The following is a 26,140-nucleotide window of genomic DNA, read 5'->3' as shown; positions in this document are numbered from 1 at the left end:
GAGTTACGGATCCCACGGCGGCAAACCTCTCGTGCAACCAAAAGTTGCTGGTGTAGGACAGAATTCCAGAATTATATAGGGATCTTTGGAGGAGATTTGGGTATATGAAAAGGGCAGTGATGTGGATCAGAGTAGAGCTGTGGCCACATCAATGGAATTTTACAAGGCCCCAACCCTAGCAACGAAGTTACAAAGGAACTGTAACACCTAGCAGTTTTCTGAAATTTTATTAATCAAAATGAAACTAAAAATGTCAACAGAAACAGGCAGCACCTTCTCCATGATGGCATTCTGCACTTCATAATTGGAGACAGATCCAATGTCCATGTTACCCTCCACCGTAATTGCATATTGCAAATTACGATCAAGTTTACTGATTAATTGCTGGAGATGAAAAGACATCAGTACTTAATAAAACATCAAAGCTTGACAACAGAAACAGATAACACATTTTCCATGATAGCATTCACCACTTCATCACAAGTGGAGACAGATCCAATGTCCATATGTCCTACCACCTTTATTGCATATTGCAATTCACGATGAAGGTAATTGATTAATTTCTGAGGACGGAAAGGTGTTCACTGATGTCAATCAAGCTACTTAGCGAATTCTGTGAAAGTCATCATACACTTCCACACATATGGAAATGAATAAAGGAAGACAAATCACCTCATATGCAGATGGATCAAGTCGAAACTTAGTCGGAAGATCAGATCTAATAACACCACTTTCAAGGCATTTCACATGACCACCTATGTACATCTCACTCTCCAAAAGGTGGTTGTTATAGAACTTCTCCTGATCATCTTGGTACTTATTAGCACAGATAACATTTTCCTTCTATGCCGGTGAATATTACAAAATGAAAGTTGCACACTAGATCAAGCTCCATAGTTGTCAATGCGCATCCAGGCAGCTCAGCCTGGACTGGTGCCTTGGTCTCCTAGGCGTTGCCTTGATTTTCTACCAATCTCCATAGCCTTGGGTCGCCTTACACCTTGACAACTATGTCAAGCTCAACAATAATGTTTGAGGTGATCTCATAATGGTTCATTAAGAAGCACCAGAATTATACCGTGATTGCTAAAGGAGCCGAAAATTTTGCAAAACCAGCTCAAGCAAGAAAAGTTTCAATGACTTGCAATGGAGAATTCCAGTAACCCACCTGGACCATATGGAGCATTTCACAAAGAGTTCCACTTCCTTTTCGTAAAACCTTGTCAGGCAACATAGGAATTATAGTCGCAAGAGAGAAAAATGAAATGATGAACATAGGTCATATACATGAAATAAGTTGCAACAACATCTGATACTGAATAAGAAGACATGGTCTGAAATGTAATTATTGAAACGAGAAAGAAATCAAACTGAGAAACGTTATTGTCAAACTAATGAAAGGAAAAAAAAAAGATTAACAAATAATTAGAACACAAATTCAGAGATACCTAATGGGGGTATCAGATAATAAATCCCATAGCATAGTTTCTGGTATATATAATTGAAAAAGAAAATCGCAAAAGTTTATGATAAACAATATCATGGAGTAGAAGAGGCAAGGTGTAACCCAAGCCAACCCCAATCAACTTTGCATAGACTTGAGCATGGAATTTTCATAATAGAGCTCAGCTCAGCCCTATCCTAATAATTGTAACCCAATGAAATTAGGGCCATGTGTATTAATGCTACAAACTATAATATAGCTAATGTTAGAATATGGGTTAAGTGTGCTATAGGGGCACAATAGGACTTTCCCCCTCCACCGACCCTATTAGAGTGGGGAGGTTGGATGGGGGGTATACTTGTAGTTGGGTTATGACTTGTACTCCTATTATGACTCTATTTTGCTTATTATAAATAAAGTGCTTGTGTGATCAATTAGATCACTCAAACATTCTCCCCATTCATGCTGTTAACATGGTATCAGAGCTAATTTTTCTGATCGAGGGTTTTCAACCTCCCTTCTTCTCATCTCCCCAAAATCACAAGCCCCATCTTCTCCCACCTTTGCCTTCCTAATTAGCTATAAGCAGCACTAATGAAGTGATTCATATGAATCTAGTTGTTGTCCTACACATCATCTCAATGTTTTAAACAAAGAAAAAAAACCTTGAAAATTAGGGTTTTTACCTATCTGCGATTTTTCAGTCTTATTCACCTTTGGGATTTGGTTTTTCCTTTTAGTCATTTGACATAGCAAGAAGCAGAATGTGGTGGATATATTTAGTCCTGAAGCAGAGTTTCATGCAATAACACAAGGGACTTGTGAGTTTTTGTGGTTATGCACACTCTTAGATGATATTGGTGTGCATGTTCGTCTTCCTATGATCCTCTATTGTGATAACAAAGCTACTATCAGTATTGCCCATAATATAGTATAGCATGACCGTACCAAACATGTAGAGATTGACAAACACTTAATCAAAGAGAAGTTGAATGCTGGCATGACTTGTGTTCCCTTTGTGAAGTTTCAAGATCAATTAGTTGATATATTCACTAAGGGTTTAGCTAGGAAGATATTTCATTCTTGTTTAGTTAAATTGGGCATGTGTGATATGTATGGACAACTTAAGGGAGAGTGTTAGAATATGGGTTATGTGTGCCGCAGAGGCACAATAGGACTTTTCCCCCTCCACCAACCCTATTTAGAGTGGGGCGGTTGGATGGGGGTATACTTGTAACTAGGTCATGACTTGTACTTTTGTTATGACTCTATTTTACTTATTATAAATAAGGGCTTGTGTAATCAGTTATATTATCATGTTGTTAACAGATAATATAGACTAGTGTATATAAAAGTTGATATATGCAGATAGTTGCATATGCATTAATTTTTTAGAGGAAAAGAAATATATTTTTAGAAGGGTTTGAAGGCAATATCTCCCACGTGCTAAACACTAATATTGCTTGGGACACTTCGAATTAAGAGCCATAATTATGTAAGCTATTGATAATGCAAGAAATAGAATCTTCACCACACCCAAGTTGAATGCTTTTGTTGTGTCCAAGTAACATAGCTAACAACATAGACTAAGCAACGGAACTACTAGAGATTTGCTAGACAGAAATAACAACTATTCTGCATAAATTAGATCTGTAACAGAGAAAAGCACAATAGGCCCAAGGCCCAGCCCTGCATATTGCCACCACTAATGAAAAGGTGTCAAGGATATTACTTTTTTTTATATTTGAGAAGCATCTTATAAGAGCATAATACAAGGATGCCAACTTGCAGCAGAATCTGATACAGGTACAAACACAGTACCCAAACATCTTTTCTTTCACTTTCTTTATCATTTTTCTTTTGTTTACAGGCAACATAAGGTGAGATACAGAAAACTAAGAACATAGGCAAGATGAAAAATGAATTACTAGCACACATAGAATCCTTGAAACCCTTACTCCTGATGAGTAAGCAGCTCATTACGTTCCTGATACCTCTCTCTCTTAAACTTTTATTAGAGAGGAAAGAAAAATATAATTATGATTTATTTTAGAATAAAATCCTAATTTATGAAGAGAAGGGTCTTTCATCCAAGACTATGTTTTGGGGATAGCTCGCCTTTATGAGATTGCAGCCTTTGTTTTATCTGCTTTATTTGTATCCTTCTGTAGTTTTACACCGTAACATATTTCTCACTGAGGCATATTTGTATTTCAGTCATTAAAATTTAATAATTATAGGTGACTCATTGTGGGGAGTAAGAAACCTTCCTTATTGTTTCTTCTATACGTAGAACCAGTAATGATCATTACACATATTTGATAATTTAACAGGAAAAATTGTAAGAAATAATATGTCTGGAAATTTGTAATAGTTATTTTATTGATTGATAGCCTCAAACTATAGATCACTATTTTAATTAAGATGGTGATAAAAAGAGGCAATTTTTCGTGTTTTTCTATTTTAATCAGGCGAAGAGATTCATTTGACTTGACTAATGATAAGACATGAATGTGAGTACCAAAAAAAGAGACAATTCTTCGTGTTTTTCTATTGGTTATTAGATTGCTGTCGTCCCAAAAGATGAGGTTTCTAAAACAGAAAATGAAAATCTCTATAAGAAATTTCTCAAGTCATTTTGTAAAGTTTACAACACCCCTCCCAAGTCAATAAGGCTTTACTCAGGCCTTGTAGGTTTCGAGAGTTTGGTTGGTAATCCAACCGATGGAGGTCCATAGTTGATCAGTAATCCAACCGGCATTGGTCCCTATGATTAGAAGTGGTCTACTTCTATTCATCTTCAACTCAAATCTAGAAGCCACTAACATGTTGAAGGGGAAGAACAGAGGGTCAGGGGTTGGAATGTAATATTTGCTGTCAGAACCCTGGTTTGTCATCTATGTACGAAGTTGCTTCTGAAAGTCCTAGAGAAACGGACGGTTATTTTGGTCACTGATTTTCAAACTTCATAAACTCATTAGCCGATTCACATTATTTGTAGTTGTAGGTCTTTATCAAAACAGATACTTAATATCTGACTAGATTTCAAATATCTGACAGTGGATTTCCTTTTCAATGCTAAAATGTTAATTGGTACTTTAACTACAAGACTATCCCGACATCTTTACAAAATCGGTGCCAATGGTTTTAGCTATAAGATCAAACTTTTGACTGAGAAAGATGGTGTAAACTTGGCAGGTGAATCTCTTACCTTAAGGGTTTGCCATAGTAGGGTTGTAAAGTCAATAAAATGGAGCACTCAACCCATTATATTATGTCAGGCAGGAAGACTAAGCTAGTGTCAATAACTGTGAGCCACAAACTGTTACAAAGGCATAAGTGTTGTAGCTTCAAGCCCTATAGTGCTGATGTGTCATTGAATCAAGCCAACAGTTCTAAAGTCAGAGACAGTCCAACGCATTTTGTAAGACACCTATATCATAGTTAGCTCTCTACGCATTGCTATTGGTTCCTAACACAAAAACCATTCCATATATTCGAAAATACATTTCTCTAACAAAGCCAACATCTTAGAAAAAATTAATTACAAATGGAATGAAACCATAAATGAATACTTAATTAGAACTTTAGCCTACTAAAAGATTAAACAGAAGAAAGTCTCTAATACGATGTAAGATAAATATCAGTATAAATGAGAGATAGAGAGAACAAAACTGAAGTGGTCTAAGGTGGAAGACTAACCCTGAACAAAGAGCAATGCAGAGATTTCTAGTTCTTCTCACTTTTCCTGTGATAATATGAGTGCTAACACTTCCGTCGGAGGTAACAACGCCATCAAGGTCATCAATCATCTATCATAAACATCAATAAATAACAGAAATTATCCTAATTAAGAGAACATGAAGCACACATAGTTATGCAAAAGTTTCAGCAGCAAATATTTCCAAGATCATTGAATTGAAAATACAAGCACTGATCAAATAAGTTACCACACTTTACATAGGATGATTGGTGATTAAAGTAAAAAGAATAAACTGATCAAGAAATGAAATTAATACTCATCATCTGAGCTTGTTCATGTCTGTGGGACGCTCATGCAAGCTCTAATACTCATCATCTCTTATGGGGTGTCATACCAAATGCTTAATGGGTCAAAAGGTGACAGCACACTAAGACCTCAAAACTACCAATAGAGAGGTCAGAACCCAGTGCAAGTCCAGCTTCTACAAGGTATTGGGAGGGTTGGATTGGGGTTGGTCCTAAACTTTGGCATTTTGTGTTCAATCGCCACCCTCAAACTCGCACACGCCTCTCACACTAGCCATAGTTGTCACTTGTCATGACATCGAGTGATCCCAGGCGCTGGAGGGAAAAAAAATAGGCGACGCCTAGGGGACCAAGGTGCCTAGGGGATCAAGTTCTTACCATCGCACAAAATGAAAGCCCCAAAGTGTGAAAACCTGCTTTTCCGAGAAGGTGGATTGCAGACAGTCCTCCTAATCATTGGCAGGTCTTGCGCAAAGTGGCTGCTCAAAACTACTAATAGATACTAAAAAATAGGTATCATGGGATTAGCGTCAACCAAAGTGTAGAATTCTCCCATTTTTATAAACAGGATCTTGCATTGAGACCTCACCTTCGTGGTTGTGCCCTAGCCTCCTAGGTTGATTGATTAACCAGTGAATAATTGAGATTAATTATAGCTCTTACCTACCAAAGATAAATAATAAAAACTTATGCTAGCTAAAGCATGAGTTAATTCTTTACTTTAAGTGAATTACTGTGAAATAAGCTATCCATACTTCTTGATCGCTTCCTATTTCCTTCAACTTTAAAAGTTGATCACTTTATCAGGTAATTTCTAGTTAAGAAAAGATCTATATAATTGGGTGTTTGCTTCTTATGAAGCCTCCTCAGTATGTGAAATTGTTTCAGTTGCTTTGGCTTATACTCATTTCTACTATAAGTATCATACAAAAATTAGTTGCCTACTTCATATTTAACCTGATCCAAATCCTAATGCAATATTTAAAACATAAATAGACTGAACTCCGACTGATATGTTGCAGTTTGCAAAAGACAATCATTAGTCCCAAGAACATGATTTTTTGGGTGAATAAATAACTCATTACCAAGAAGAAAGGAGAAAAACTTACAACCCTTAGAAAAGGGAGGGAGGAAAAGAAAAGGCCCAGCTTAAGGGGGCACATTCCTGATGATGGAGCTAGGCAGCTCCCAGGAATTTACAATATGACAGTTCCTAGTGGTTGGATTACAAAAGGGGGAGAGCCTTGAGATCTTTGCTTTAACATAGAAGGAGATGGAGCACCAAATCTTATCCAGAGAGTGAGAGTTGGAGGTCCATTTCCTATGATTTCTTTCCAACCAAATCTAATTGATTGTTGCACAAAAGGCAAGCTTTCCCACCAAATCGCATATAGACTTGCCCCGGAAGGTCATGTACATCTAAATACATTCTCTATGGAGATAAGAGATTCATTTGACTGGACTAATGACAAGACATAAATGTGAGTCCCAAAAAAAGAGGCAATTCTTAGTGTTTTTCTATTGGTCATTAGATTGTTGTCGTCCCAAAAGATGAAGTTTCTAAAACAGAAAATGGTAAATCTCTATAAGAAATTTCTCAAGTCATTTTGTAAAGTTTACAACACCCCTCCCAAGTCAATAAGGCTTTACTCGGGCCATGCAGGTTTCGAGAGTTTGGTTGGTAGTCCAAACGATGGATGTCCATAGTTGATCAGTAATCCAATCTGCATTGGTCCCTATGATTGGAAGTGGTCGACTTCTATTCATCTTCTCCTCAAATCTAGAAGCCATTAACATGTTTAAGGGAAGAACAAAGGCTCAGTGGTTGGAGTGTAATATTTGCTGTCAGAACCCTAGTTTATCATCTATGTACGAAGTTGCTTCTGAAAGTCCTAGAGTAACAGACAGCTATTTTGGTCACTGATTTTCATACTTCATAAACTCATTAGTCGATTCGCATTATCTGTAGTTGTAGGTCTTTATCAAAATAGATACTTGATATCTGACTGTGGATTTCATTTTCAATGCTAAAATGTTAATTGGTACTTTAACTACAAGACTATCTCGACATCTTTACAAAATCGGTGCCAATGGTTTTAGCTATAAGATCAAACTTTTGATTGAGAAAGATGGTGTAAACTTGGCTCGTGAATCTCTTACCTTAAGGCTTTGCCACAGTAGGGATTGTAAAGTCAAATAAAATGGAGCGCCCTCAACCCATTATAGTAGGCCACTAGGTCAGGCAAGAAGACTACGCTAGTGTTAATAACTGTGAGCCACAAAATGTCATGAAAAGCATAAGGGTTGTAGCTTCAGGCCCTGTAGTGCTGATGTGTCATTGAATCAAGCCAACAGTTCTAAAGTATGAGACAGTCCAATGCTACATCATAGTTAGCTCTCTACGCATTGTTATTGGGTCCTAACACAAAAAACCATTCCGTCTATTTGAAAATACATTACTCTGGCAAAGCCAACATCTTAGAAAAAATTGATTATAAATAGAAATAAAACCATAAATGAATACTTAATTAGAACTTTAGCCTACTAAAAGAGTAAACAAAAGAAAGTCTTTAATATGATGTAAGATAAATTTCAGTATAAATGAGAGAAAAAGAGAGAACAAAACTTCTCACTTTTCCTGAGATAATATGAGTGCTGACACTTCCTTCAGAGGTAACAACGCCATCAAGGTCTTAAATAATCTTTATAAGCATCAATACATAACAGAAACTATCCAAAATTAAGAGAACATGAAGCACACATGGTTATGCAAAAGTTTAAGCATCAAATATTTCCAAGATCAGTGAATTGAAAATACAAGCACTGATCAAATAAGTTACTATACTTTAGATAGGATAATTGGTTATTAAAGTAATAAGAATAAACTGATCAAGAAATCAAACTACATAATCATCACAGAACTTATCCAAAAAAAAAATATATATATATATATAAGGCAGAAAAAGAAAAGGATAAAACATTTAAATGTGAGAAATGAATAATGATTTGGTCCAATCAGCTTTAAGAAGATTCAAGATACAACTTCTGAACTTGTTTATGTCTGCTTGTGACGCTCATGCCAGCTCTAATACTCATCATCTCTCAAGGGGTATCATACCAAATGCTTGAAGAATAAACCAATATACAAGAAATATATAATGGGTCAAAAGGTGACAGCAAACTAGGACCTCAAAACTACCAATAGAGAGGTCAGAACCCAGTGCAAGTCCAGCTTCTACAAGGTATTGGGAGGGGTGGATTGGGGTTGGTCCTAAAATTTGGCATTTTGTGTTCAATCGCCACCCTCAAACTCGAACATGCCTCTTCACACTGGCCATAGTTGTCACTTGTCATGACATTGGGTGATCCCAGGCGTTGGAGGGGAAAAAACAAGGTGATGCTTAGGGGACTAAGGTGCCCAGGGGATCAAGTTCTTACCATCGCACAAAATGAAAGCCCCTAAGTGTGAAAACCTGCTTTTGTTCCGGGAGGCTGGATTGGAGACAGTCCTCCTAATCATTGGCAGGTCTTACGCAAAGTGGCTGCTCAAAACTACTAATAGATACTAAAATATAGGTATCATGGAATCATCGTCAGCCAAAGTGTAGCATTCTCCCATTGTTATAAACATAATCTTGCATTGAGACCTCACGCTCGTGGTTGTGCCCTGGCCTCCTAGGCTGATTGATTAACCAGTGAACAATTGAGATTCAACTATAGCTGTTACCTACCAAAAATAATAAAAACTTTTGCTGGCTATAGCATGAGTTAGTTCTTTACTTTATGTGAATTGTTGTCAAATAATTTATCCATACTTCCTGATCGCTTTCTATTTCCTTCAACTTTAAAAGTTGATCACTTTATCAGGTAAGAAATAATTTATCCATACTTCCTAATCGCTTTCTATTTCCTTCAACTTTAAAAGCTAATCACTTTATCAGGTAATTTCTAGCTAAGAAAAGATCTGTATAGTTTGGGTGTTTGCTTCTTATGAAGCCTCCTCAGTATGTGAAATATGCTTCAGTTGCTTAAGCTTATACTCATTTCTACTGTAAGTATCATACAACAATTAGTTGTCTACTTCAAATTTAACATGATTTAAATCCTAATGCAATATTTAAAACATGAATAGAGCCATAGACTGAACTCCGAACTGATAAGATACTGACTATAAAAGACAATCACTAGTCCCAAGAACATGGTTACTCCTAACGTACTTCAATGCATACAAGACATGCTGGTGATAGTATAGTACAAGGAGAGGTTTCTCACCCGCTTTAACTAGCGAACCAGGGTGTGGTGGTATTTCACAAGCTTTTCGACATGGATTTTCCTTTTAACAATGGGTTTCATAAATTATTCATGAGAATGTGTCATAAGTTATAATTAGACAATTGCTAATCCTCATATGATGTAGCTGGAAGGCTGTTTTCTTTACTACTGCTTTCTTTTGGAACCTTGCATCTGATCTACAAAATATCGTGGTCTCTAGGTGTTCAATGAAATTTCTCATATAATGGATGTATAAAGATAACAACATTATGTTTTCAATTATTTATCCCCCCCCCCAAAAAAAAACAAAAAACAAAAGAATTTAACACAAATTTTATATATAATAAGTCAAGACTGTTTCAATTATCTTCCAATGACATCAAATATGTTTTTCAAACAGAGAAAACAGAGAAAACAATACTTACCTTGGTTAGACGTTCTTTTTTTACATCATCAGTCATATTCATTAGTAGGATCCAAGGGAAATTTACTTTTGAAGAAAGTTCCTTGCAGATACGATCTTCATTTGGCATAATATGAAATGGACCAAATGGTACTCTCTTTGGCACTGAGCTCTGTGGAACCTGTGGCTGGATGGTATTAACCTCCATTAAAAGCTTACCTCTAGAAGCAGCCATGGAGCAACCATTAATAGAAAAATCATTTCCTGGATCTTCTTCACAAATGAGATTCCAGTTAGACTCTAATGGCTACCCTTTATCTTTTTTGACTTTAATGATGACAAGGAAACTTTCCAATCTCTCTTGCACCTCGTCCATAGTAGGAACTATTTTTTTATATAAGCACCATCTCCACTTTCCGCTACTCCTGAACTAGACTTCAATGGCTTTGCAATCCACCCCTTTTAAAGGAACAAAGTCTTTGCAACTCTCTATGAAATCATGTCTAGGCCTCTAGGGTGAGAACCTGCCAAAAATAGTGAAGCTGACTACCACTTCATTAAAGAAAAACAGGAATACTTGCTTATAGGAATTAATAAAAAAATGTTAATGATACCTTGTCATAATATAGATGCCTTGTCAATGATACCTCGTCAAAATAGTCAGTTAGAAATAAAAGAAACCACAATAAAGAATAGGTAGACTCTGATCACTCTACGTACCATTCAAGTCTTCATCATCTGAGCATCCATCATTCTATGAGTTTACATGTTCAGGACTTTCAGACTAGGTAATGATTTGATTCACCCTGGATGCTTCTTTTAAAGAATTGACCCCACCCACCAGTTCTTGAACTTTAGCAGGAACAGATGAAGGTGAATTTCTGTGAGCCCTTAATGGTAAGCAAAACTCAAATTGACTCAAAGGAGTGGCTTAAAGGCTGAAAAGCCTGAAATCCTTGTTAAGATGAGAAACCACGAGGGTGGAACCACCATGAAATCATAATTTCCTCCGGATGTCAGCTTAAATTGGTAGTTTGCAAACTCTACCCGAGCTATCCACTTTTGCAACTGTCACAAAACCCTGCTTTAAGGTCCATCTCAAACATAAAAAATTATATACCCATCTCAATTTTACAAAAGATCGTAGAGATCTCTAGTTTCTAAAATGCAACGATGCACAGCTACTAGAAAAGACCACTAGGCTGAGGTCATGAAGTAACTAGATGTATTTTGTTAGGTATTTCTCTCAACAAGGTGTAAAGAAATCAGTCATCACAAAATTGAAATGAGAGTTAAATTAAAATAAATATCCAGAGTCTCAACGAAAGATAGGAGACTAAGTTATCTCACTAATTTAGCTCTAGCTAAAATTAATTATTCCTTCAGCTCCAGAATCTGCTTCGAGAAATTACCTTCTTTTTATGAAATCATGATGAATAAAGAGGCTTCTTATTGAATTTTTAGGTAAAGCAACACGAAAGAATAGTGTAGCTACTTTTGGTAATTTTCAGTCAGTACAGGTACCATACAAACTAGATAAATTTATAGGCCATCATTGGCGAAACCTATCATGATCAACCATATAACCATCACATTCCATGAGCTAAGCAAGCTTGTCTCACTTGAGTTGAGTCTGAGCTTTTATTTTCAGCTTATGATATGAGAAACAACCCAAGATTAAGCTCATTTAGCAATAGAGCCTACAGCTCAAATTAGTGTACATTATTGTATTTATATTTTATGCTTTATAGACAAAAGCTAAAAACAAGATCATCATTGGTAGAAGTTCTAAGGTTCAGGATGCTACATGGGCTTTTAACATTTGGAGCTCGGTCAACTCAACCTGTGTACAGGACTTAGGTGAGCAAACAAAGCCTGAGATGAACCAATGGAGTCTTCGATAAGCCAAGCCTAATCTCGGCAAGCCAGGCTGTCTCAACCCTGATTCAAGTGGAAGCCTAGTCCCAAAATGACACAAAGGTCATAGTTTAATAAATTTCACGCCATGATCATGCTAAGTTCCATTTAAAGTACCTGTTTATGACAAAATCCCTCCGATTCCTTGTCCTCCCAACATAATATTGTACAAATACCAGCATCTTGCAGTCTCTTTCTCAACTCTGCATGCAGAAGGCAACCAATCCCCTGAAAATCACTTATCAATCAAAAGTCTTGGGTGATAGAACGTCAAATGTATCTGAATTTTCCCTATAGTAGAATACACATTGAGAAGTAGAGCAAAAAGGATGCCTATATAAAAATAAATGTATTCTATGATACACTAATCCTATCAAATGCATGCATCAGAACAACCTTATCTGTGCATTTCAAAATGGAAATTCATTGTTTAATGGAAACTAAGGTAACATGAAGAGAATCTAGAACCATCCAGGTCTCAGTTCAAATGTTGTACATGAGCATTTGAATATCTTGCTTTAAAGAGATCTCTTTTTAACCTTTTATCCCATATTACCTCTCTTGCATCGTTGGCAAAATTTTGTTCAAAAACATCAATTCGAGTTTAAAATTCAAAATGGAAGTTTGAAACAAAAAGAGCATCTCTTTGATTGATCATATAAAAATCTAGCAGCGACATAAACAAATCTCAATAGAAGATGGCTATTATAGCAAAAAATTTGAACATAGAATAACCATTCCAAACACGTGGGATAAATGGAAATCACAAATAGCACTAAACCTCGTTCCGGGAATTATTTGATAAGTTATTGCAGCTATCACCTGTATAGAGAAAATGGGAAAGAATCATGAACAACCTTAAAAACCATGAAAATCTACAATTCCTTGACTAACATGATTCATTTGCTTTTGGTAATATATGCAGATCTACACCACATAATTAGTAGGCGGATTCTTCCGCTGAAATGCAGCTAATGGTCCTATAAGGTTCATTGGCTCACTGTTTGAATGGACAAAACAATAGGATATGAGGGATGTGCCCACATGAAGGAAGTTTGCTTTCAGGAGACCAAAAGATGAGTTCTAAGGGCCAAGACAAAAGAGACTCATCATAGAAACCCCTCACATTGCCTGCAGTCAATCCTACTTTATTTTCCTATTTATAACACCCTAATTTCACATTCTGCCCCAGGTTCGTAAGAGTTAGGTGGAACAGCAGATGATGCACAACCCTCATAAATATACAAATGACTCGTTGAATCTTTCATACTATAGGAGCTGGGACGAGAGGTTTGGTTTGGTTGAGTACTTTCCATCGAAATTGTACGAATGATGCAATTAACTGCCTGCAGCCGCTTATTAGAACTGTTTTCTGGGAACAAAAAAATTGGAGCATAAGTAGCCAGGTACCTTTTAATATCTATGATCCAAGGTGAGTATAAAAAAATCTCATTCTATACATCAAAAGATTTTATTTAAAATAAAATGGAAGGGAAAAAAGATTAAAAAGATATTTGAATCCAGTACTTACCTCTCCTGGTCCTTTGACAGAATTTGTTTTGAAAAGCAATGTGCAGTATTTTCTGCAGAGTTATGGAGCAGAAAAGGTTTAAATAATCAAAAGCTATGTAAACAAAGAGCTAATGAAAGTTTGTCAGCTCATCCATTTCAAAAATGCCTCTACAATCAGTTACAATCAATTAACAGCTTCCCTCATGAACCCCAAGAGGGATAGCTCAGTTGTCAAAGACCAACTCCTCACAATAAAAAGAGGTCAAGAGTTCAACTCACCTTAGGGCCTACCTATTAGAGAAAGAAAAGGCTTACCTCATGGTTGAAGAGTACTAAGTATCTTGAATTTACTGGAAAAGAAGAAAAAGAAGCACAGATAATGCTTCTTACCCATTTGATACACATCTTTCAAAGAAAAGTGATTCCTTCTAGTGTTAGCCGCATAATCCATTGCAGATACCTCTTTCATATAAAATAGTAAGGCCTTCCTCAAAAGAGGTATCCAATGCACGAGGCTATTGCATGTGTGAGGTCCGGGGGGTGAGAACTAATCAGCCTTACCCAGAGAATATCAAAAGGCTTTTTCGACCACTTGACCACCAGGTCACAACATTCTTACATTACAATTGGACCAAGCGCTTTCTAGTTAGGACTTTCTCCAATCTCACAAATGCCCACCTACACCCTCCCACTGGCCCCAACATCTGGCGTAGGAAACGCTAGACTGGTAGGGTTCTTTCTCTCACTGAATAAATACTAATGATTGGATTGGTAGGCCAAGTTTTTTCCCTGCTAATCAATCTCATCAATCACTCCTATTTTTTTCTTTCTTTTCTCTGTTCTGCACAATTAAAGTATAAAGACCCAAAAACAGAAATGGTCTCAATACTGTTTGTCTCCACTCTCTGGGGGTTGGGTTTTGCTTTCATTTGTATTGTTAGCTCTGTAATGTTTTTTCTTCTTCCCATTTCTACGGGCTCTATGTTTTCCTTTCTCCTCTTGATAATGAATTTTTTATTCACCTAAAAGAAAAAAGGACTCTCAACTTCCCAATTGCAGAAACTAGCTTACTCGACTTATACCTTCAATAAATGACCAAACCTTCCTTGCAGCCCACGACAAAAAATAAAATATAAATATTTTATCTCACGATAATTCCTAATCTGCTACTAAAAGAAAACCTCATGAGCTACCTTAAAAATATAATATAAAATAAGAAAAAATTACATAATCGCCCCCCAATTAATTAGAGGACTATCTTGGCCTGACATACATGATCTAAAACAATAATAGTCAAATTTTATCATAGCCCTATACAATCAGGACCATGGATTGCTTTTGCATTATAAGGGCTCAAGACTAGAAATTAAATGTGCTGAAGGTGATACACAGCTAGTAAATGTAAGGGATGGTGCTATTTTATAAATCAGTTCAAGATCCCTTCTAATCAGACTACATCAAAAAAATGGAGACCAGACCACTCTTGGCATAGCTCCCCATTGCATCTCAGATCAAGATCATCACACCTGCTCCCCCACAAGTGAAAACCCATTGAAAGTGGCATCATCAGATGATGTTCCTTTAGAATCCACTCAAGTGGATCCCATGGAGGCAGTGATTGATGCTATGGTTCTGGCATAAATAGAGATTGGATTTCTCAAATGGCTGAGCAAAATTAAAGTTTACCATTAATCCATTATAGTTCAAGTCAAGGAGAGTCATTAACAATATTTGATATACTTTGTGATGTTATCAATTGCTACTCCGGTATGTTATTAATAAAAAAACGGGTCTGCAGTTTCGGCTTTGGAACCAGAAATAAGGAATTTTTTAGGGCTCAGGATAATAATTAAGATCCATATTTACAATATGCTTTCCAACTTTGTTTTGCCCAGCTTTAGGGCTTCAAATCTCTGTTTCATGACAATGGCATTGCATTGAGTTGAGCATGCATACATTGAACTTCAGGCCCACAAGCTAAAGCCCAACTCCATGGTTATAAGTTCATCATGATCTGTAAAACGGTGGGCTTATGGAGAACCCTAGATTGCTATCAATTGCTACTCTGGTATGTTTAATAAAAAAATGGGTCTGCAGTTTCGGCTTTCGAACCAGAAATCAGGAATTTTTAGGGCTAAGGATAATAATTAAGATCCATTTACAATATGCTTTCCAACTCTGTTTTGCCCAGCTTTAGGGCTTCGAATCTCTGTTTCATGACAATGGCATTGCATTTGAGTTGAGCATGCACACATACATTGAACTTCATGCCCACAAAAGCTAGAGCCCAACTCCATGATTATAAGCTCATCCTGATCTGTAAAACAGTGGGCTTATGAGAACCCTAGATTCTCTACCTGTAAACAGCCATTGGACAAACAATTTTGTAAACCCTTCCAGTTTATGAAGACAATTTCAGACTTCCTAATCGAAGTGGAATAACCTGTTCCACAATGTCATAAGCTGCCATGTTCAATAATCAAAAGGGGAAATTGCCTAGATCTACCAAATAAAAAAAAGATTTACAAAATTAGTAGGTTTAAATTATATTTTACAATAACAAGTTTCAATGTTGAAAACATTTACCAAATCCCCATAAGAGTAGAAAAAGCTAAATGAATAGCCTGAAATACCCCTTGCGTCCTTCTCTCTCCTTTCTTTTTCTAGTTCCTCCGACCAACAACTCTCGGTCCCACCCTCCCTCCTGCAAACCCACCTAGCACCAACTCCACCACCACCCAACCCTCCATCCCTCTCCTCTCCTGCTCTCTCTCCCCCTACCTCCTCCCCTCCCCTCCCCACCCACCATGCTTCCCTTCCTCAATAAATCATCAAAAAAAAGGGGGAAACCCCAAATAGAAAAATCCCCACTTGGACTGATGGTGCTCAGTGACTACTTAACCACAACAATCCCCACTTGTTCTTCCATTCTCCTCTCTTCTATCTATTATTTACTACCTAATAGCAACTCTGATCACCGCCCATGACCCAACTTCTAAGTTCACACCAATAGATGGAGTCTAGAGATCATATAATATGCATCCAAGCAGCATATAGATTAGCCACCACAGATGTAGGCACATTGTGGGGTAAATTTTATCAGGAACTAAAACCATTTCTTATAGAGAAAGAAACAAACTGTTTAAGACAAAGTCATTCCAAATAGAGAACATACTTAAGCAGGGATAAAACCATTTCTTATAGAGAAAGAAACAAACTGTTTAAGACAAAGTCATTCCAAATAGAGAACATACTTAAGCAGAGGTATCCCTGATACACAGGTACTGCCCCACAGTAAAATGTAATAAAATTTATTTAAAATCTCGGGTAAATCTGTCCAATACTCTAATCCTAGCCTGATTGGTTTCAACGTTGATCAATCTCGAGACTGATCCGAGATTTAGAAACTTGTACCTAGGACAGCTCAACAAATGATTCACCAAAAAAAAAAGAGTGAGATTGTCATGTAAAAGTATAATGATAGTTTTACTCTTTTTATCCATTATTTTATTAATTGAGTTCCATTTGTGCCCCTTCCTATATTCTTTTATTCTCCTTTGTCCTCAGTATCAAAACCCCTTCAAGTCTATCCCCAATCAATAAATCCCGATACCCTATGTGTCCTTTCTCCTTTGATTTACCATGTACCAACTTAAATATTGAGTTTAATTGCAGTTTTTCAAATCCTTCATTATATTGTGTTTCGCCAAAACCAGCGTAAAGCCCCCACGCCAATCCTGAATCCAATCTACAACAGCATGAGGTAATGAAAGTCTATTCACACTTTCATTCAGAACAAGTTCGTGCTCGGTGTGGAAGGCAACCGTGGCATAGGAGGCTATTCGTTCATTTTCCTGAAATGGAAGAAATCTATTCCCAGATTGCAGACAACATTCTTTCAAACGATCTAGAACCTGCTGACACTAACACAAATGCTACAATCCTTCAGTCATTTTACGACCCATAGAACCCAATTTAGAGTTTTGGACCCTAGATCACATCAGTTTGGGGTTGCAATTTTTTTAAAATTGGTACTTGCATAGAGTGATGGTTGTTATTGATGTTATTGGAGAAAATTTACCTAGATTTGTTTAAACACGGCCGATCCAGTATTTTCTTTGTTATCATGCAGTGAATTGAGTCTCTTAGAGTAGTCTTTTTATTTTATTCCCTTCATTGTACTAAGACATCTACTCTTAGAGCCTTCATTGTAAAGACATCTACTCTTAGAGCCTTCATTGTAAAGACATCTACTCTTAGAAGTATTCCTGCTTAAGAGTACATTACCTGCTAACTAAATATAATTAATAAAGATAGTAGCCCATGATAGAACACAAGGTGAACCTATCGTGGCTCAGAAATTGCTCCCTCTGTCTCTCTTCCTCTCTTCTCTCTTCTATTTGCAACTACTGGTTTCAGATCCTGATTTGTTTCAATAACATTCTGAAATGAAAGTGTGAGGACTAATGTGATAATATATCCATCCTATATGAATTAAACGTGAAAGAGACACCTCAAAATTTTCAAAACAACATCTAAGCATAAGAAAGGATTAGCAGTGCAAACAAAAAGTATCAAAACTATAAGTTCTAGCAGCTAGAACCACTATGTGAATTTGTGGGTTCTTACGGAACTGCAGGGGATAAAATGGTAGAAGCAAAGTGCATTTTCCAAATTGTAACTTTTGAGGCAAACCTTCTTAGGCCTAAATAGATTAGCCAAAGAGAACTACATACCACGATCTGGTCTAGTGATCCTCTCCTAAGACTATTTCGATACAAGAAGCTATCTTAACCCCAAGGGGGTAGCCGAGTTGGCAAGAGACCTTCGCCTCAAGAAGCGTGTGGTTCTGAATTTCGACTCTTCTTACCTCCTTGGGGCCATTCACATGGGGGTGTTTAGTGCTCTTCACTGCTTTCAGTGAAGGTTGAATGGTTCTCAATCAACCCCGGTATGACCCGGTCCATGCGGTTGTGGGGTCAGTATGGTCCCACGGGACTAGTCAGGCCGAAGGCCTTGATAAACGACCTTAGCAAAAAAATAAATAAAGATACTATCATATGTTCGTGTATTCCTTCGCATCTACTTCAGCCATGGTTGAAAGGATCACTTAAAAGACCTTGACACAAATAAGACAAAAGTTGTATTGATGGGCATTATTTCATACTGAAACATTTCATGTCAAAGCACTGCAAATAGAACCAATAACACGTTGCTATCTAAGTATCCCATTACATGTTACCATATCAGCTTTTATACCTGCCAGCAAGGAGCAAAAAAAAAAGATTTTGCATACACTTGCACAAATACAAAAGAAACACACTACACAGGCTCTTCCACTCCCCTCCCTCAATAATTAAACCACATTACAAAACTCTAATTCCTAGTCCAACACAATCAGCAAAGAACCAAGATATAAGGTTAATGGTAGAAATCCAGAAGCTTGAAGCCCAACCTAATGAATTTGTAACATTTTAAGGGAACAAAATAAAACAAAGACCAACAACAATTAGCAATTACAACCACCAAAATTGGAGGCTACTACAAAAGCACCCACAGCCTAAACAAACAGGTAGCGGCTTCCACTACATGAAATTCCAATTGAAACAGAAAAAAGAAATGCCCCACCCCCTTAAAACCCCATGAAAGTAGTCAAAATTTAATAAAGCAAGAACAATTTGAAAAACCATAATTCATACTTAACAACTCATTCTTGAAGACGGGTGCCCTCTTTTCTCTCCAAAGTCTGCCGTAGATAGCCAAGAGTAATAAAGTAACAAGGTCATCCACAAGAGCTGAATGTCGTAGATGTCCCACCCACTAATAAGATCTATCAGCTTTCTTCGAATGCTCAGGAATCACCACAAAAGGCAAGGAAGGATGACCATAACCCAAGGATTATAACTAATTCATCAGTACAAGAACAAAAAATGGGTAACCACTTTTCAATATTAAAATTGTTTTCAATTTAATCAACCTTCTGTGAATTCAACCAAAATTTGTTTCATAACCCACATGTCACATCAACTGATGTGTCAAGCTGAACAAAACAAAAACATTTAACTACATGAATATGTTAACCTCACAGATTCTGAGTATCAGTCAAATCATATCTAAAAAAAATAATTTTTCCCCTTTTAATTCCCCTTATTTATGAGTTTCCCGACAGCCACAATTCCATGTAATGTATTCAGACAGGACAGTTAGTGACCTAAAAGGTCGTTTCAGTGAGGTTAACAAAACCGTAAAGCTACTCCCAGGTATGGTTCCAAAACTCGGATTGGATAGGTCAATATTGGCTGGATCGGATTGATTTTATCCTTGACTGATCCCTGATCCTGAGTCTTGACCAATTGGATCCTAATATACAGATACTGCCCCACAGTAAAACGTAATAAAATTTATTTAAAATCACGGGTAAATCTGTCCAATACTCCAATCCTAGCCTGACTGGTATCGGCGTTGATTGATCTCGAGACTGATCCGAGATTTAGATACTTGTACCTAGGACAGCTCAACAAATGATTCACCAAAAAAAAGAGTGAGATTGTTATGTCAAAGTATAATGATATTATATAATAAATGTAAGACTCCACCACTTCTTAATGCAAGGAAAATGGAACCTGTGAAAATGCTACAATACTGGTTGCCAAATTAGTTATCCTCCATCTATCGTCCACATAAATTTTCATTGGCATTTGCATAAATCAATAAGGTTGGTTAGAATCTTATTTGATTAGAACTCCATACAAGACAAACATATAAGTATAGCTAGATATGATGTTAAAGGTGTTAGAAGGCTGTCATGAGAGGAGAAGGAAGGAGGAGTCTTACTAGGACTGATGTCCTACTAGTAATAGACTGATTAAACTACTCAGTTTTATTATCATGAGCTGACACGTAATTAACCTAGAAAAATTAGAGACCTATTTTATATTGGAAGAATTATAGGCAGTTCGTGTTTCCATAGTATTTTAAATGAACAATAAACACAAAGATATCCAAATGAGAAATGGACATAAAAAAACAAAATGATGAAATCTGAGGGCAAAGGTGAATGCAAGCGTGCTCAGGAAGACATGTTTACTTAGGTGAAAAATCAAATGTCCTAATAAAATGGATAAGCATTTAATGAATTAACTTTTGAGTTATAGCTTTACTCAGCTAAAACACAACCAACACTCTAAAAGTCTAATGATACTCACTGTTTCTATGGGGCATGAAACATATCCAACAGGTATATACGATTATCCATTAAAACTTCAGATTATGTCACCTGAGAAAGAATAAATATGGAAAATCAGTTTCATGGGAATAGGAAGCATGTAATAATCATAATGAAACCATGAAAGCTACATCCAAAATAAAAAATGACCGGTTCATGAAACAAATTAAAATAAAAATTTCTCAAATATCCTCTTTATTTTCTTCACCAAGTAAGTAACTTTAAGGAAAAGGAAAGGCTGGAACTACCTTTCTTTAGCAAATGAAAAACTTATATTCAGTTTTCTTATAAGACTGCAAGTAAAAAAAAAACATTAAAAAAAGAGCAACCCAGTGCAATAGGCTCCCGCTATTGTGATAAATTTCAAGGACAAAATGATAACAAACGAGATAATAATAAGAACAAGAAGGAAAAAATAACATCATTAAAGAAGTACATGAAACTTCAAGATCAACATTGTCACTATTACAAAGGTTTTCATTTCCATGAGTTTGCATCAGGCAATGATCATTAATGAAATTAGGTCACATCTGTTGAGATCAACCAAAAAATTATATTCACTCGTTTCATTCATGTAAAGAAGATTTAACTGCATCATTATACAAATTATATTTTAAGAGGGACCAAGTATGAGCGATAATAAAAGGACACCGGGAATATCTAATGTAATACTATTATGCTTTACCTCTTCACCACTATGGCTGGTTAAGACCTTTAGTCCCTCAAGTTCACAGGCATCCCAACCTAATTTGAAGAGGGGGCAAGAAATAATACACACACATGCACACACAACACAGAATTAGCAATAAGAAAATGAACACATAATATATCCAAATTCCACAAAATTTAGTGTAAATATATAATACGCATTGTTAACATGAGAATACTGAGATGGATTAGTGCCAAGTCTAAGGATGTGATAGAATCAGAAATAAATGTAGTCAAGGAAATTTAATCATTATAAGTGATGAAAAAGGGAAAGTGAGAGATGGTTCAGCCATGTGCAAATAAGACCAATGAGTGCAACAGCAAGAGGTGGCATGGTACAAGTTGGAGGAGTTAGTAGGCACCCAAAATGTCTTGGATTGAAGTGGTGATAAAGACAAATGATAATGAGTAACCAGAATATTAACCTAATCAAGGTTGAATGATGAATTTTTGCTGCCAACCCCCATGTAGAAGAGATAAGCTCAGTTGAGTTCAGTTAGCACATGATCCCAAATAAATGGACAGAAAAACTGAATAAAAACTGTAATGAAACACATTTGAATTACTACATTACGAGGGAACTCCTCATAATCTCAAGGCCAGGCCGTCCAAAAAATAAGGGAAAACCCTGAGAAATGCTTACATATATTACAGTCAACAATATATAACAAAAATACAGAAAAAAATATTGAGCCAAGAGTGCATGTTCATCGATAAACAAGAACATGAGAATATTCACCCATCTAGTGGATTTTAAGAACACCAATAAACTGTCTTCCTGGGCTTATCAAAGGCTGAACTGAGGTGAAGAACTAACCAACAACCATATCCCCACCAAAAAAAAAAAGGAGAATAAGAAAAGAAATTAAAATGGAGGTCCAGATAAGTGTCACTTGAAGCATTAAAATGTCAAAAGTTACTAGTTATCTTGTAGGCAACAACTATCAGAAACCAAACACAACGGAATCCAAGAAACGTAGAAAATATCTTAGTTCGTAAATAATGGAACATATCCTTCAAATCCCCAACAGTACCAGTGACTACCTTTAAATCGTTATTTTAGCTATATATATGCCTATGGTGGCAAATGTGTCCCAACATTTCTAACTTTCCTGTTTCTCTTTAATGGGTGTGAAGATTTCAACATTGGATTGGCATAAGGTTGAATCATCGTTGCTTTTGAAAGTTGCATCCACCAAAAAAAGCTCAATGACAACTTAAAACCCAACGGAACTGCGTAGTTTCTACAGGTCAGTCTGAGGCTTTTAGTCTTTACCCATTTTAGACCATCTCAAACTGGGATTAATAAGGATAAAAATGAAAAGACACCATATCAAAAGGACTTGATGGAGCTGAAGTTACTGATCCTCACCCCTAATAGAAAAGCATCAGTGTACCCTGATGTTACTAAGTTAAAATTCAAAACTGAGTTTCCTACCCTGCAGCCATGGTTGCTAGAGCAACTGTGGCAAACCAGGATCTGTAACCAGTAACTGCAGTAGAAGAGAGGAGATGAAAGAGAAAGAAAAAGAAGAGGGAGAGACTGTTAAGAGAGTAGCAGAATCAATACTCTTACAGTCCCCCATATTGTGGTAGACATAAAATTGTACCCCCATAGTATATAGGGTCTATTCTTTAACAGCAACAAAGCAACTTTGTTTAAATATGAAGCCACGTGTAATTGTTCTCCAGGGCATCAACTTTTCAACTGAAACATGTGAATTGATGCATTTGATAAGAGGTCCATCATAAAATTCCCTTGGTCCCTACCAATTCAACCATAATGATCATTGCAAGGAGATCTAATAAAAATTGTGAGAAAATTGCATGTCCTGCATTATATCAGCGCAAAATTATATAAATGAAGATGCACCTGGATGTGATCCTTCGACACTGTAAGCATATGGTCCATGGCAGCTTTGGAACCATGGACATGTTATACAAGAAGCACAAGCTATAAATTTACGTCCACAATGGACCTAATTTTTAAATCTTGCAGACCAACAAGATCATGACGGGAAAAAAGAAACTAATGTACATTCTAGGAACATACTAAATTTAAAAGTTTAAAACTAACAACCACTTTCAAACAATAAATCTTTTTTTAAGTCCATCTGAAATAGTTTTCATCCTTATAACAATGATTAGGCGAGGTTCCTATCCAGTTAGATTCAACTGACCATGTATAGTGACATCAAGGTTAGTGATTACCCTAGTCGAAACCGAAATGTACTGTAAAATTACCAAAATTTCGGTGGAGATATGGTACATTTCAGTCAAAAAATTAAATTGACCATTTAAGCGGTCAAACATTTGATTCAACTGACCATGTATAGTGACATCAATTTTAGCAAGACTATTTAAGCATGATTTTAGGAGGTTGCTAGTGTATGTCATAGCCTACCATGTCCTTTCCCTTATATTACTTTTTGTCCCCATAATTTAGCACTACCAGCATGCATTCAATAAAAGAAATTGAAATATGTATTAAGAATGAAGAAGAAGAAGAATAACCATTTAACAGTACACCAATGTCAATACCACATAGATTTCCGAGGAGACTCAAAACCACTAGAAGATTGTTGCCACCAATGGAACCATTCCTCTGATTGTATCACAAAGATAGCCATGTCACAGTATGCTTGAAGAACCAGTTCCTTGAACTCCCTGCCTTTATCCTACTACTGCCAATGTGCAACTTTGTTGGCTGCCTTAGCATGCAGTGTCTCTCTCGCTTCTGCTTCTGTCTCCACATCAGCAGGCATATCCTTATCACTATCATATGCAACCCCCCTGGTGCTGAGTGTCTCTCAAGCAATGCCCCCTCAAACTCCTCCCTAAACTTGACCTCCTTTGCATCCTCCCTTCATGAGGGCATATATGGCCTTTACACCTCACCAAGGACCATAGGAAAGATGTGCAAATCATGCAGATTGAAGACCAATCCTTCCAAATCACCAATGACATAACCAGAAATTATTTCCACAGAAAGTACCTTTTTTCCTTTTTTAAAAGCCACCAAATCCATAGGAAAAAAAACATGGGCCAGCAGTGAGCACATGCAAACAGAAAACAAATGTAGAAACAGAAACAATAAAAAAGTGACAGAGGTATCAAAAAAAAGTTCCAGCAAATCTCTAGAATCATAATTAATAAAAATATTAAGGAGGATGAACGACAAAAACCATGGGCAAATCCCTCACCCTAGGTTCAAGATTATTAAAAGTACCTCTGCAACTAACTTGCAGATTTTGAGGATAACTGAGGTCTGAAAATCCTCATGAACATTCACCCAAAAAAAAAAAAATTCCTCATGAACATTGACACTCTAAGTTCTGTTGCTTCCATAAGGTTATGATGATGCCTAAAGCCCATGCTTCCTATAACATTGGCGGTCAACCTGGTGGTTATTTGTGTTGCTTAACCATACCTGCAGGGAAGAGGGCTCTAGGGGATGCTACAACAGAGAAAGCCAAGAGGCTAGAGGGGTTCTAATTCATATACTACTCTTCCCTTTGTCAAAGCTATAGGTATGTTCAGTTATCACTATAAAATAAATCACAACATCATCTGGATGTTCTCTGTAACACTTTGAAGATCAACATATATAAATTTCCTGCAAAAGTTAAGAGTAAAATGTACCCCCACCCAATTTTTTTCTGCAGGAAACCAGTCACCCCCTTCTGTTTCAAGAACTTCATTCAGTAAAGGTGGTAAAATCATGAAAATAATTTTCTCCTTAACAGCCCTTGCATGCATTTAGAAAAATGGAATTCAAGGGTGAAAAGCTTGCAGTTCAAGGGTGAGAACAGAAATCAAGACCACAAATCAGACAAGCCCTAAATCAAATGTAGATTAGAGAAAGGAGACAGAGCTTCAGATAAAAACCCTAGACAAGCCCTAAATCGTAAGCCTATCCCGAAATCCCCATATTTTAAGGCTTCGCATACTTTAGATATTTGAGTTCAGAGAAGGATAACTCATACCGTGACAGCAGCGATTGGAATCTTGTAGCAGGCAAATCTTCAGAGGCTAGAGAACTAGGTTAAATTTGAGAAATTCAATAACTCACGAACCTGGCATTTGACGAGGCTGCATCAGAGATGACCTTGAGTTTGAAGATTAGAAGAAACCACCGTCGAAGGGAAGAGATGAGAAGCTTCAGGCGATCCTTGATGGGTTTGAAATTGAGAGGCTTCAGGCGTTAGCTTGGGGCCGTTCGAGAAGGTTCTTCAAGACGCAGCGATGGAGGAGCTCTATGGAAGACGACTTGCCTCTTCCCTTATGCGGACCTTGCGTTGGGCGGGAGATATATAGAGTGAGAGATGGTGAAATAGAGAAGGGAAGATACCGGAGCGGCATAGTGTGAGGGAGAAAAGAAGAGAGCGAGAGAGAATAGCTTCTTTCCGCAGTGATTTCTGGGTCGATTCAGAAATGACGATTGACGAGTCATAGTGGGAATGGAGCCAATGCGCAGGGTTTCAAGGGTCTTCTAGCCAGTGAAAAGCGATCTAATGTGAAATTTACCAATTTGTCCTCGTTATCTAGCCGTTGGGAAACTTGTTCATGTACCAAATACGAAGCCACTTTGTCTTTTCAAAAACCGCAGGGACATCCTTGGTCGTTCCTTCCAAACCCCAAACGTGGACGC

The 26,140-nt window shown here is 36.9% G+C and overlaps 1 protein-coding gene across 18 annotated transcripts; it reads right to left on the bottom strand.

Annotated features, from left to right (window-relative positions):
• Nucleotides 1–426: 426 nt before the first annotated feature.
• On the bottom strand, nt 427–25,469 carry LOC122062433. Of its 18 annotated transcripts, XR_006134969.1 has the most exons (6): nt 13,576–13,629; nt 12,162–12,272; nt 10,848–11,195; nt 10,150–10,651; nt 5,147–5,256; nt 427–1,219 (listed from the first exon to the last, which is right to left on the bottom strand). XR_006134969.1 is itself a non-coding variant. In XM_042626075.1 (5 exons), exons 3-5 carry the CDS (start codon nt 10,360–10,362, stop codon nt 1,087–1,089), a joined length of 456 nt encoding a protein of 151 aa, XP_042482009.1. In that variant the 5' UTR covers nt 10,363–10,651; nt 12,162–12,272; nt 12,826–12,838; the 3' UTR covers nt 427–1,086. The 18 variants fall into 18 exon arrangements, 4 of the variants coding, with proteins under 4 accessions (XP_042482009.1, XP_042482012.1, XP_042482011.1 ...); XR_006134958.1 differs by lacking the exons at nt 10,848–11,195; nt 13,576–13,629 and adding an exon at nt 20,762–25,469 and having other exon boundaries at nt 427–1,168; XR_006134968.1 differs by lacking the exon at nt 10,848–11,195.
• Between the last annotated feature and the right edge of the window lie 671 nt (nt 25,470–26,140).

The sequence above is a fragment of the Macadamia integrifolia genome, unplaced genomic scaffold (genome assembly GCF_013358625.1).
Source record: "Macadamia integrifolia cultivar HAES 741 unplaced genomic scaffold, SCU_Mint_v3 scaffold1035, whole genome shotgun sequence".
NCBI lineage: Eukaryota > Viridiplantae > Streptophyta > Magnoliopsida > Proteales > Proteaceae > Macadamia > Macadamia integrifolia.
The sequence above is the reverse complement of the archived record's forward strand: the minus strand, read 5'-3'. Positions and strand labels throughout refer to the sequence as shown.

Coding starts and splice junctions, on each gene's coding strand:
- LOC122062433 (XM_042626075.1), bottom strand. CDS start 10,362: ATGGCTGCTTCTAGAGGTAAGCTTTTAATGGAGGTTAATACCATCCAG. Junction 5,257..10,149: donor AAAAAGAACGTCTAACCAAG/GTAAGTATTGTT, acceptor TGTTTATGATAG/ATGATTGATGACCTTGATGG. Junction 1,220..5,146: donor TGCATTGCTCTTTGTTCAGG/GTTAGTCTTCCA, acceptor TTGCCTGACAAG/GTTTTACGAAAAGGAAGTGG.